At 38.6% G+C, this 13,514-nt stretch overlaps 1 protein-coding gene across 4 annotated transcripts; it reads left to right on the plus strand.

Annotated features, from left to right (window-relative positions):
• Nucleotides 1–1,421: 1,421 nt before the first annotated feature.
• On the plus strand, nt 1,422–5,542 carry marveld3 (MARVEL domain containing 3). 4 transcript variants are annotated; one of them, XM_036535523.1, is made up of 5 exons: nt 1,422–1,502; nt 1,882–1,929; nt 2,092–2,380; nt 2,492–2,589; nt 4,453–5,542. In XM_036535523.1, the coding sequence occupies exons 3-5, from the start codon at nt 2,124–2,126 to the stop codon at nt 5,055–5,057; spliced, it is 960 nt and encodes a 319-aa protein (XP_036391416.1). In that variant the 5' UTR covers nt 1,422–1,502; nt 1,882–1,929; nt 2,092–2,123; the 3' UTR covers nt 5,058–5,542. The 4 variants fall into 4 exon arrangements, with proteins under 4 accessions (XP_036391416.1, XP_036391418.1, XP_036391415.1 ...); XM_036535525.1 differs by having other exon boundaries at nt 2,107–2,380; XM_036535522.1 differs by lacking the exon at nt 1,882–1,929.
• Nucleotides 5,543–13,514: the final 7,972 nt, after the last annotated feature.

The following is a 13,514-nucleotide window of genomic DNA, read 5'->3' on the forward strand; positions in this document are numbered from 1 at the left end:
TGACTGACTTATCTCATTCACTGAAAAATCTGAGATGAAACAGCACCATTGTGCACTTTTACAGAATACAATGTAACAAAATGCAAATTCACCATAATCCCAGTGCTAGGTATATTTATGTGTGTAACTTAAACTTAAACAATGGTTTATAAATTTGATTGCCCTGTTTCTTACTCTGTACTCTTCTTTCAAGTGGGTATTTGCTAATTTATAGGATTTATTGATTTAAAATTGATTTAAAATATTTTAAGTCATGATTCAGATTTCAGTTTTACTCAGGTAAATCATGATATTGCATGTTGCATTGCATATTGATAAGTCATGACAGATTTGTCTAGGTTGACTTTAATTTCATTACATAATGACAACGATAAATACAATATGAAACAATAATGACAATAAATTTTAATATAGTGAATAAATGTAGAACACTTGGAAATTTAAATAAAAATAGAAAGGAGCCAATGAACATTTAACAAACATATAGAAAAATAGACAGATACAAGATCAAAGTAAGTTGGGAGCATAAATTTTTGAGAGATGTTTTTGAGAGATGAAAGGTTCTCTGGTGGTTATATTCACCTCCAGGGAGAACAAAAGAAGAAGGAATAAAGTATAGGAACGCTACATGAGGGAACTGTTAAGATATGAAGGAAAGAGAGGGAGTGTACACAGCAATACCTAACTGAAGTTAAAGAGAAGTAGAATGCTTGACAAAACTGTATGTTTTCAAGAGGTGTATATCAACAAAGAGCCATTGAAGGTAACTAAGTGATAGTTTGAGAGACTGAACTCCTGGCAAGGAGCCATGTGTAACATTTTTAATAACTTCACTGAGTGTTTGGCTGTTCCACAAGGACAAGCACAGGGAGGAGTAGAGACTTTCTCCTGGAAAAGCATAAGGAGAGAACAATAGACTCTATAGTAATAGAGGATAAAGGATATGGATGAAGGAGCAAAATGTAAAAAGAGGTGAATATTTTAAGTCAAATACAGTGGATCTGAATCCAGGTGGACATATGCAATTAGTGCTGAAAGTGCTGAGAAGCAGAGAATAAGGTGGGAGAAAAAGGAGAAAAGGTCTGTACAGTGAGCATAAACATGGTAGCAGAGACCATGACAAGCAAGGAAACCATTGCAAGTGTTGAGAAAAAATCAACCAACCAAGAAAACATGTTAAGGAGAATATTGTTTCCAAGATTCTTCTGTATATTCCTAATTCCTAACAAATTCCTAAAACTCCTTACTATATATATATATATATATATATACACACACACCACCCCCCCCCAACACACACACAGGCACTACATGGCCAGCTTTATATGGCACCTCAATTCAAATACGTGTAATTTGACGCATGGAACGCAGGGCGGAGGGCTACAGGTAGGTGTTTCTCTGGTTCTCAGGTGGAGGGGAGGAGTTCCGACGGAACAACACAGGAAGGGTGTCCAGAGAAATCAGATTTGTATTAATAAATGGATAAAGGCCAGATCAAACAGGTATCGTACAATGGCGATCTAAATTTGTTATATCGTGTTAACTGTTCGTCTGCTTTTGTTTGGTTTGGTCTTGGAAAATCGTGTTCTAGGCAAATTGGTTTGTTCTAGGCAAATCGTGTTAGTAACCTTTAGGTCTTTATGACTATGTATTCGGCGTATTTGTTGTGGCGTCATTTAGATGGAAGATTTGTATGCATACTATTAGTTTTATGACGATATCGTGATTGTGGGATATAGTACGGCGAAGGTTTCGGTCATGTGACTGAGCTGGTTGTAGCCCATTCTCTAGTCAGAATGAGGTGGTTCCGCCATCAGTTTCGTATTTGGCCATCTTTAAGTTCAACCTGTTTGCCGCCGGTAAAACTTCTTTCCTTTTTAGTCCGTAGTTGTACGAAGACAAACTAATTCACTAGAGGTGCAAAAACAGGTAAGGGTAGACTGTATAAATTTAGCAATCTATAAAAACCTTTGTGTCAAATTTAAGACATTTGTGTAAAAATTGCTATGTGACATAAGACATCAGTAAATGCCTGTGTATTGCTAATGTGCTGTTTTCCTCAAATTTTGATAAGTTCTTAATATTTTGTAGTTGGTTTATTGACAGCACCTGAGCAAAAAGACATGAGGGGAACAGAGGGTGATGGGCATGACCGTTCCCATACTGGTGGAAGGGATCCTCAGCATGACAGAAACTACCCCAGGAGTAAAAGAAGACAGGATGATCGAGATAGGAGAGAGCAGCACTACCGGCAGGACAGAGACCCTGGCTATAATGGGAGGAACAAAGAGATGGACAGCCGCTCTCACCAGAGCCCATCTGACTACAGAGACCCCCACAGCCAGGAGGCAAGGCAACCTAGGCAAGGCAGTCTAGAAATGTGAGTGTACATTCCACAAAAATGCATTCCAATTTGGAATTCTTTAGTTCACCGGTCTGAGAGGAATTTACCTGATGTGTTTGCCTTAGAAAGTGTCATCCTCTCTTGTAGGTACACTGAGGCCTCCCCATCCCCCACTGAGATGGACCAATATGAACCACAGCCAAGACAAGCACTGTACAACCTCAGATACCTTCTCACAGCAAGAGGTCAGTCTACTTCTCAATGATTAATTTAGAATTCACAGTGAACATATATACAGGCACAAGCAATTGAAGAACTAACATTAAGTCTTTCTCTCATTTTTTTCTTTTAAATTGTAAGGGATTTTTGTCTTCATTTAATTCTAATATTGTTTTCTGAAATCCACCTACTAAATTTGTTTAAAAATTAGAAATTTATATTAGAAACATGACAGGCACAGGAGGGGCTGACAGGCACAGGAGCAGCCTGCATAAGGGGTTAACTGCAGGGATTGAAGCAGGTGGGCAATGTGTTTTGTGTTTTACACATTCTGTCATGTGAAGGGGACAGACCTGGTTCTGTGTGTGTGCTGCTCTTAGGCAGCCCAAAGAGGAGGAATCCAGCTATGCAGGTTATTTGCAAAACAGTCACATGACCAGGCTTTTGAGAGAGCAGGATGTATGTTTTCAAAATGAGTATCTGGAATGAAACTGTATTGAACTGGCCAGCATGTGCAGTTAAAAATCAGAGTTTAATGCTAACATGCCAAATTTAGTTTGATACCTCTCATTTATGAAGTGCGTAGCTCCACATTAGGGAATTTGTGGATAACTTTGAGTTAGATTACCCACATTTTGGTGTCAGCTAACATGTGCCATATGCATAATTATTAGAATACTAACTTCAGCTTGGATGGAGGTGAGCAGGACAGGGTGAGTAGAGAGCAGCAGAGAGTAAATGTCCTTGGCCTTCACAGTGATTACTTTTGTTTAAATGTATGGAGAACTGTTGTTGTATATGCTTGGAACATACAATTTTAAGTTTAGAACACTGTTCTTTCCAATTTAAACTGAAATCATTGAGGACCATTATCTTCCATTTTGATTAGAAACAGAATATCAGTGAACTGCAGAATTAAGTAGATGTCTGTGGAATTCCAGTAATTGCATGCTCAGTGTATTTGAAAATTCAATGCCAAAGGCTGGTACTATGTTACTAGATAGGAAACTATATGTCATACATGTTTAAATATTTAAATAGTGATCATTAATTGCCCTTATTCACAGAAACATTCAAACATTTAAACCTTAGGCATCTTACTCCAATCTCTACATCAATCCTAGCTTTTATTCAATAAACTAAATTACTTTAATTTACAGAAGGGAGATTGTTATCTACACTCATATATCTAACTCAGCTATTGCATACCCACTATAGGCATGCTTGCAGTCTCCACTCACGATTTACACTGCAAGAACTATTAGTAACATCAATATTTATAATGTTCGTATATTAGTATGACATACTTATCTTGTGTTTGAGAAGTTACCAAACAAGGATAAAACAATGTTTCACTTACTCTGTAATGTCACTCTTGGGTTACTGTGCTCTTACGTCTTACTTGGAAGAATTTGCCTGTCTCAGTTGAAGGCTGACACTTACTCTGCAGACTTTCCAGTCGTTTCTTGCTGTTATAATGTTAAATACATTTTGATTAAACCTTTTTACAGAGTTACATACCCAATAACAGTGTGTCCAGCACAGCACTATTGTGTAGACTGTCTTTCTTCCCCTTGTTCTACCACACATCACATCTGGTACACTTACTGCTGCTTAGCTAAACACACAGGAAAAGAACAGTAATCTCCACATACTTTATATCTGAAATTTTACATTTTTTTAAATAAGTTAAAATGTAACACACAATAACTGCACATAACATCACTCTAGCTATTTCATTTTTCACTGATGGCATTTTTTCACATCAAGGAGCTTTGGACTCTTGAAAAAAATTTCACAGAGCTGTCACAGACCAGCAAATTTATAACAATAGCATGTCTGTCTGTCTGTCTGTCTGCCTTTGCCCCAATGTGTGTGGCTCTGTATAGGGCTGTGCCAGGTTATGGAGGTCCTTCTAAACATGCTGATAGTCATCTGTGCTGGGGTGTCCTACAGTTCATCTGGGGGCTACCGGGATCTGGCCAGTCTTGGGGGGATTTACGCCTACTATTTTGGTGGAGCCAGTGCTTTCACAGGTGCAGAGGCAGATCGTGTGAAAGAACTGGATGCCCAGTTCTACCAGCTGAAGCTTCCCCCCTACATCTTCAGCATGGCGTGTGGTGGGGCACTGATGGGCTATGCCTGCGCTATGCTTGTCCTGGGTGTGCTGCGTGTGCCCTTCCGCTGGCCTATAGTGTTGCTGGTGGAGGCCGTGGTGGATGGCCTGATTGGCCTTGGCTACATCCCTGCCCTGGCTTTCTACTTCATCAAGCTTCAGGAGAATTACAACAGTGCCATTTGCAAGGAGAGGGAGCAGATGTACCAAAGCAAAGGGCACCAGGGCTTTGAGTGTAAACTCCATGGAGCAGACATCGGTGGAGGGCTGTTCGGCGTACTGGGGATCATTGCTTTTCCCTTCAGCGCAGTGTTGGCCATCCGGGCATTCCGGACTGTACGGGAAAGGAAGAGGCGCAAAGCCCAGCGGGACCCGTAATTTTTTACCTGGATCCTTCTCCAGCTTTATGGCGTTATCATTTAATGGAATCCTTTTGTTTAATGGAATCTATTTTTATTGGTATCCTGCCATTTAATGAATTTCATTGTTACTGGTATCCATCTCTTACTTTTTGAAGTTGGTAGAACTGCATAGAAGCCAAAGTGATGGATTTCAAACAAATTTCCAATAGGAGATGGGACCAGCATGTAATCTGGTAACATGTACTTCACATATTTGAACTGAATATAAGGCCAATAAGGACAGCTGAAGGAAATAGTTTGTTTACTGCAGTTTTGTTTACTACTATGTGACAGAGGGACTGTAATATACTTGTTTTTAACTTTATTACTGATTTTTAACTTTCTGTACAAATAGATGGCCTCAGTCAGTCAAAGGTCACTGAACATACAGTGTACTTATCCTGACATTGCAAAGACCATTTTAAATCTTTTAACATTGTAAAACATTTTATAACCATTTATATCAGCATCTTCATTTTGTATTTTTTTTAATAAATGCTTTGACACAAAATATTTACAGTGTTAGTCTGGTAAACATACTGTATCCATGGTTGCATAAAGGGGAATATGCATAAAAAAGAGTTGGCTGAGTTTCTTGGCCTGATAAATGGGGATAATTAAGAGCTGACAATCCAATACAGCTTCACCTGTTTGTTGTATAATACTTGAATACTTGAATAATTCAAGTATAATACTTGAATTAATAGCATACAATTAAAAGACACTGAAACTTATATATATGTTTTATGCAGCATATTCAGTAATGCAAACTTCTCTTCAGAAATGCTTGACATTGCTGTAAAATGCTTTGTCTTTGTGCATTGAAAGAAAATACAAAAGAATGAACTCAGTTGCAATATAGAAAACCTCATACATTCTTTCACATTCTGAAGTACAAGTGTGTACCAATATGAATGATTTCCTTAGATTCATTGCTATGGTGAATTTCACAGTAACTCAAGAGGATTCCCTCCTTTTTTGAACATGGATCTATCCTCTTTTGGAATTCTGCTTGAATGCTTAATTGCATAGGTGTTAGAACTTTTTATGAACCAAAACATATTTGTAATTAGTGTATTTCTCATAATATTATTGTACTGCTATTATGAAAGGACTCTCACTCTGTAGACAAAACGACACGTGTGTATGCGTGTGTGTAGGTGTAAACACACAGGCAGACAGACAGACAGTAAAGAATATATCTACTTTTAATACATCTGTAATACATCTTTAATACATTTGTAAACCTTCTCACTCTGTGCAAAAATTACTAATTTGAATAACTAATTTGAACTAATTATTAATCTGACAGTAGATTTTGCCTTTTTCAGAGCATCTTGGTTCAATGCATTTTTGGATGCTGACTTCAATGCATATGGCACCCACTGTCCTCTGCACAGGGTGATAAAGTCCTGATCCCATCTTGGCAAACATTGGCCAGAATGCAGGGAGCGTAAAGTGTAAACCTTTTAACTATATTATGTAAACCATGCTGCAGAGCTTTAATGAAAGGTAGACGCATAATAGCTAAACATTGAGCAAGTAACACATGTACAAACATGCAGCCACTATCTTTACAGCTACACAAGTCAACATACTGCACACAGAAGTTACAAAGACTTTGTGTGTATATATTTTATAAAAAATTGTATATATTTTATATGTAAAATATTGATAAACATCATCACATTGTAGTGCCTTTGCCTACTCACTTTGCTCAGTCTGCTCTTGCATACTGTTTACACTTGGTAAGTCAGTTAAGGCTAGGTTTATCTACAACTCTCAGGACAGGATGTGCACAAAATTGTAGGTCATGCTTTAAACTGCAGAAGCAGGCTTAAGTTGGAGAACATATTAATTATTATACAAAGTATGCCATTAAGTAACTATTAAATCAATGCTTGGGAGTCTATCGATTATCACAAGCAGCACAGTACAAAAACAAAATTAGAAATCTCACCCGTAGCTGTTGTGTACTCATACTATCACCATCTATGCCAAAGATAAAGTGGTAAAACCAGTTTGGTTTTCTTTCCTGGAAAATTTCACAACTTAAGGAAAATGCATAAGTTTCTCTTATTCTGGAAGTCGCACTGGATAAGAGCATCTGCTAAATGAATGTCATGTAATGCGGTGTGTGATGGCAAGCATGCCCACACAAATTAGAAAAGCAATTCTATGACTAGCTCATTCATTCTATGATTTTGAATGGTTACTTTCCCTTTGAAAGGAATTAGCAAGTATAAGTGGCCAAGAAAAGCCACACCTCTACACAATGTGCATGTAACACAGGTCAAACACAGGCTCAGGTCCTTCAACGTGTGCAGCAGACTACTGCAGATGTTCTACCAGTCTGTGGTAGCCAGCACACTATTCTTTGCTGTGGTGTGCTGGGGAGGCAGCACCAGGACTGGGGAGACCAACAGACCTAACAAGCTGGTGAGGAAGGCCGGCTCTGTTGTCGGACAAAAACTGGACAGTCTGGAGGCAGTTGTGGAGAGGAGGATGAGGGATAAAATCAGGACCATCCTGGGCAACCCCTCACATCCCCTCTATGATGAGCTGTGGCAGATGGGGGAGCACCTTCAGCTACAGTCTCATCTCCCCCAAGTGCAAGGTGGAGCGATTTAGGCGTTCCTTTGTGCCAACAGCCATCAGGCTGTACAACAGCACCTGAGACCTCCAGTCAATGCCTCTTCCCTAGTTGCCATGCCCCCCCCCCCCCCCCCCCCCCCAATCTACCATGCCATTTTTCACTACATGTAAATACCTGAACCTGTTTTTGCTCATTGTTTACTGCTCACTGTTTGCTTTGTTTGCTTATTTATTGTTTTTTATTGTTTATTGTTTATTACTATATTACACATTATAGCATATTATATTTATTGTATTGTATTTTTATCTGTATACTTCACCTGTCTTTCTGCTGCTGTCAACACCCAAATTTCCCCACCTGGGGATCAATAAAGTGTTATCTTACCTTATCTTACATCTGTCCATAAAGTCAAATATGAACTTATATTTACTTTACTTACAATGTGCTTTTATGGTTTTTCACCTTTTACAAAGCAAACAAAATAGTGAATTGTATTGAGTAAAGATTTACAATGATGTTTTCTGATTACTTGTATTTGTACTTTGCCAAAATAATCAACCCAGAATGCTATTATAAAAGCTTTAGGGCTGTAAAAATATTTAAGCATTGTGCAGTATGCTAAAATTAATTACAGAGGAGGTACACACTATCCCTTTCACATTCAGTAGGCACCTGGAACAGTCCTGCACACTTTGCATACTTTGCCCTGAACTAACTATGACTGCATAGTTTCAAAGATTGCTCATTTCACAAACACATGTCAATTCAAACAGACATTACCATGCTTTCTTGTATGGCCATCTTGAAAAGAAACAGTCTCTCTCTTTGAAGCAAGCGTTCATGCATGATTAGGGATTTTGCAATAATGCAAAGTATCACATAACAATTAAATGTGCAATTAAACAGTATTGGTCATCACTGTCATACTGTCTCTTGGTATATTACCATGTACATCTTAATACATCATTTCAAGCTAGTTCAATAAACAAGGGAAGAAGTGGTATGGCTCCACATTCTATGAGAATGCAGCTGATTTCACAAATAGCTGTGAAGTGATCTGGCAAGAAAGCCAGTCAGAGCTCTTCCAGGCAAAGACTAAAGAGGCAACACCCTTACCTTTCACCTTTTCTCCACACTCTTAATCAAAAAAGATTAACATATTTCATATTTAGTCTGCCACTGTCTACTGTCTACAAGTCCTTGGCATAACATCCCTTTTAAGCACACACAGAGTCAAACTCAGTCAGCCAGTACTTGTGTGTGTGTGTGTGTGTGTGTGTAAAACATGACTTTCACTGTCAAATCCTCTGTGAATTAGTCAGCTGTTCTTACCCTGAAAAACACTGGTGTCCATATCAGCATTACAGCATCTTTAGAGATTAATTAAAGGGTACTGCATACCTTTTACAGCATGCTACAAACAGTGTGACTTGACTTTGCACTACATTTTCTTTAAGGTACAACAAATCACATCCCTCACCAAGACCTGTTATCTATACAGTGTGCAGAAAATCCTTAACTTTAAGACCCATGTTCTGCCGCTGAAGGCAAAGAAGGGATTTTAAAAACTGAATTGTGCAGATTATGTACACTTTTAATTCCTTTTAAACATGACTGACTGACAAGAAACATGGTCTGACTGGTTGCTCGTGTAGGTAGCATAGGATGGCTGGTGCTGGAATAACCCTGGGATTACAGGTGCTGGGTCCGTGTGTCCTGGCCCAATGCTGGCAGCTGGGTGCTGGAGTTGATGGTTGGCCTGAGTCAGAGGAAGGGTGCCCCTTAGAGACAGTGGAACCAGCCTCACTGCCCACCTCTGATGTGAACATCTCACTGCTGAACTGCAGTGATGCCACTGCAGGTAAACAGGGTAGTTAGGTCTCCCATAGATGCAGAGATGGGGAGTGCCGACCTTACACTCTCCCTTCCCTCAGTGGAGACAAGGTGTGCATCACAGATACTGCTGTCCCCCCCAATGTTCAGAGACACCACCACTACCCCCACATTATCACTGCAACACATAGTCACATAGTTCTAGGCCAGAGTGCACAGCTTCTTTGTCTAACTCAAAAATAGCTTTTCAAGATCTGCAAACATGTTGCACCTTTGAACAAAAATACAGAAACATTCATTTTAAGGGGAAAGTATATAAATATTTGTAGTAACAATACTCAATAACTCATGTGCAATATTCTGTTTAATGTCTAAAATTCACTTGTGCAATATTACTGTTTATTGTCTATTGTCTAGTACTATTTAATGTCTGTGTACTGTCTGTTTTTATTTATTTACTATTTACTACTGTTTATGTTGTTTGATTACTTATTTTTATTATTTCTTGTTCTTTTCTACTTTATGCTGCTGTAACACTGCAAATTTCCCCGCAGTGGGACAATAAAGGATTATCTAATCTTAATACAAACATGTTTGTAAGGAATTTGGAATGACTACTTAATATCCTCAAACTGCATTAACCCTTTTAATTCAAAACAAAATCGTACACAGCATGTACCGTAAATACTATTTGCAAGCTATTTGCAATAGGATTCATAGATAGAGAAACATATCCTAAAGAAGAAAAACCCCTGACAATTATTTCTATACCTTTGTGTTTTGCGCACAGGTACATCACTTCTGGAATGACATAGAAAGCTGCCACAAACACCTGGAAATGGACATCCATCTCTCCCTGCAGCTGAAGCCAAATATTTGTCAGCAGGTAAAAACAGGTGTCTGTATCACAATGACAAGATAATTTTGAGATTTTATCAAAAGCACAAACCACATCAAAATGATAGAAAATGTATCACTCCACCTCTTCAATCGCTTAAATGCAAAAGCCCAACACTATTTCACATCCCTAGTCAATACACTATGCCTATACGTGTGTATATACATACACACACATCCTTTTACTGTATTTTTTCTGAATATATCAATTTTTTTCATAGAACTTTCTCATTTTCTTTTCTCAATCCCCCTTGTGTCCAATTTACCATAGTATTTCTTATAAACCACATGTTATTGAAATATCTAACAAATGTATCTCTTTCTTCTGCTTTTTATCAGGAAAATGTGCCAAAAACAAACACCATGCTCACCACTGTAGAAGTAGATCATACAGCTGAGATCAGAGCTGGCCGCTTCTTGCTGTATCCTCAGTGGATCCTTGTAGCCCGTGCCTGCCAGGTAGTCGTACACAATTTGGAGAGGGTGCACTGCAGAATCCAGCTTCCTGGAGGGAAAAGGGGCGACACATCATCTTATAGCACATATGTCATTGTCCTTGCTATACTTCAAACACTCTCTGTTTTTTACTCAGTAATGAGGAGCAATTCTCATCAACTGCAATCAATAAAGATTCTGCAAGGCATGTATACAGTATACACAAATCAGTGCTTTTATCAGTCAAGTGTAAAGCCATTATACTCTATGTCTCCTAGAGTATCCATTCCAAAGTATCAAAATTCAAAAGTATGTTACTTAAACATGCATGGCAAGCATAGAAACTTTAACACATGAACAATATCTCCCCTCTAAAAAATACTTTCTGGGAATCAAGAATCAATCCAAAAATGTATGGTACATGCCAGTCAGGAAAGTGTAAAAGCTGTGTATCATGGCTCTTGTTTGTATAAATAAGACAATGTTACTATGAAATTCCTGGAGTCAGACACTTTCCCTAAATACCTGGTCAAAGTATTGACGAATCCCACTTGGTAATCCCATTAGCAGACCTCAATACCAGTGTCAAACAAGAGCTTAGGACCCCTACTATCCTAACTGGTTCAGTAAATGAAACGGTAGAGAAATGATATGAGGATGGTTCTCTGCAAACAAATTCAGGACTCCAAGAAGAAGGCATAAAATATACTTGGAGTGGTTCTATGATGACAATGTAACCCAGGGAAAGTCTTTTGTTGGCCAAGCCAAGAATTTATGAATCAGACTTGTTTTGGTTACTGTGTTTTCAGTATTTCCCGCTTAACACTTTTTCTGTGGTTCATTTCCCATTTTTATCAACTGTTCTTAAAAAGGAAAGAGGATGTTCTCATTGAGGACAAACTCCAATCACAGAAACATGTAAAATGATCAAATGATCAGTAAAATGAGTCTGACTATAACCCTAGGAATCCTTTAAGGACAGGAGAGATGAAATTGCTTATGCAACATAAATGACATTTATACTACAATTAATCTAGTTTTAGTATAAATGTCATTGTCTATACATAGCTAATTTTCAGAGTGGCCACCTCACCATTTTTCTGCTACAGACAGCTCCATCACCCCATCCCTTCAGACGTGGTCTGAAGACGGATCTCTTCAGACTCTACCTGGACTGACCCATCACACAATCGCTCCCCCCAAACATCAGTGCTGTTGTAAATTGCTGTGTGCTTTTGTGTATTGTTTTCTCGTCACCGCCTTTACTCTGGCACCCATTGCGCTGTTTGAAGTTGTTGAAGTTGCTGTTTGAAGTTTGAAGGTGTATCTTATTAGTTGCCCTATACCCTGTAGTTGTACAAATTGGATAGTACTGTGTCCTCAAACAGACCTTGCTCTCAGCTGAGAACTACTGTCTCATTGTGGAACTGTACACATCCTGTCCCCATACTCTCGCTATACTTACTGTATGCACTTTTGTACATCGCTTTGGATAAAAGCGTCTGCTAAATAAATAAATGTAAATGTAAATGTCACTGGCTGAAAATGAAATGAATTCTGCTTGAATGAGACTCACTGCCTTGATGTTTCTGAGATCCACTCCATTGTATATGTTTATATATTGGATTTGTTTATACATTGTACATGGTATGTATTGCGTAATATGCACTGCTATAATGTATGTGTTAATGTTCTGTGCTTATTTATATGTTATTTATTTATTTATTTATTATTTATAACACATGTACATCATGTTCACATGATGTACATGATGTATGTGCCTGTTGGCTATGTCATCTGGCAGACAGTTTGAACATATCATGAATATCTTTTTGCGTGTGCTGCTTATTCATGCTATCATACTGGCCAATGGCCAATGCCTGTGCATAAATAGCACTGTGGTGAAATAGTCTTAAGGCTGCCTTGTCACGTTGGCCTGCTGACCCACAGTCCCCTAGGCAGAGAAGTCTAATGCCCCAGGTCATGTCAGTTGGTTTGAAGTCAATACAGGGGGCTGGTCTTACCACCTCTAGCATGATTGCGAGGATTACTGAGGAATGAATTAATGCCTGTCTTTCCCAGCAGGCTCTTCAGATCAAAAAATTATTTTAGTCTAAGATGGGATTATTTGCAAATCCACCACCAGAGTGCTTTTGCTCAGCAGGAAGAATTTGAGTCTTGATAACTCCTTAAACTCTTAAAATCCACAGCAGAGTGTCTATCCTGTTGAAAACTGATTCACTCATCTAGTCTTTGGGCTCCTGATAACAATTTCCCTCAGTGAACTGATGTACATTCCAACAGAAAAGATGACATTTCACTTGCAAAGAATCTGAGAAAGGATGCTTTGAATGTTAAGAATAACTAAGAATTCTACATCTTGACATGACCATGTTAATACATCACTCAGTCCAGAAAGATAACCTATGCAGTCCACCAGGCATTTCAATAACAGTCATGGTTGTAAGAGGCAGTGTGACCATGACCATTGTGTTTGACTCATACTCGTGTGATGAGAATCTGCAAGACTCAAATGTGTACTTCTTTACTAATCAAAGTCGGAGAGTATACCCAGCAGAGACATGTTCTGTGTATGGGACACTGGAAATGGATATAGTGATAATGTTAAATGAGCAGGGCTCTATGTGCGAGACATGAGTTTATGTGTGTATA

This window comes from Megalops cyprinoides, chromosome 8, assembly GCF_013368585.1.
Source record: "Megalops cyprinoides isolate fMegCyp1 chromosome 8, fMegCyp1.pri, whole genome shotgun sequence".
Classification (NCBI taxonomy): domain Eukaryota; kingdom Metazoa; phylum Chordata; class Actinopteri; order Elopiformes; family Megalopidae; genus Megalops; species Megalops cyprinoides.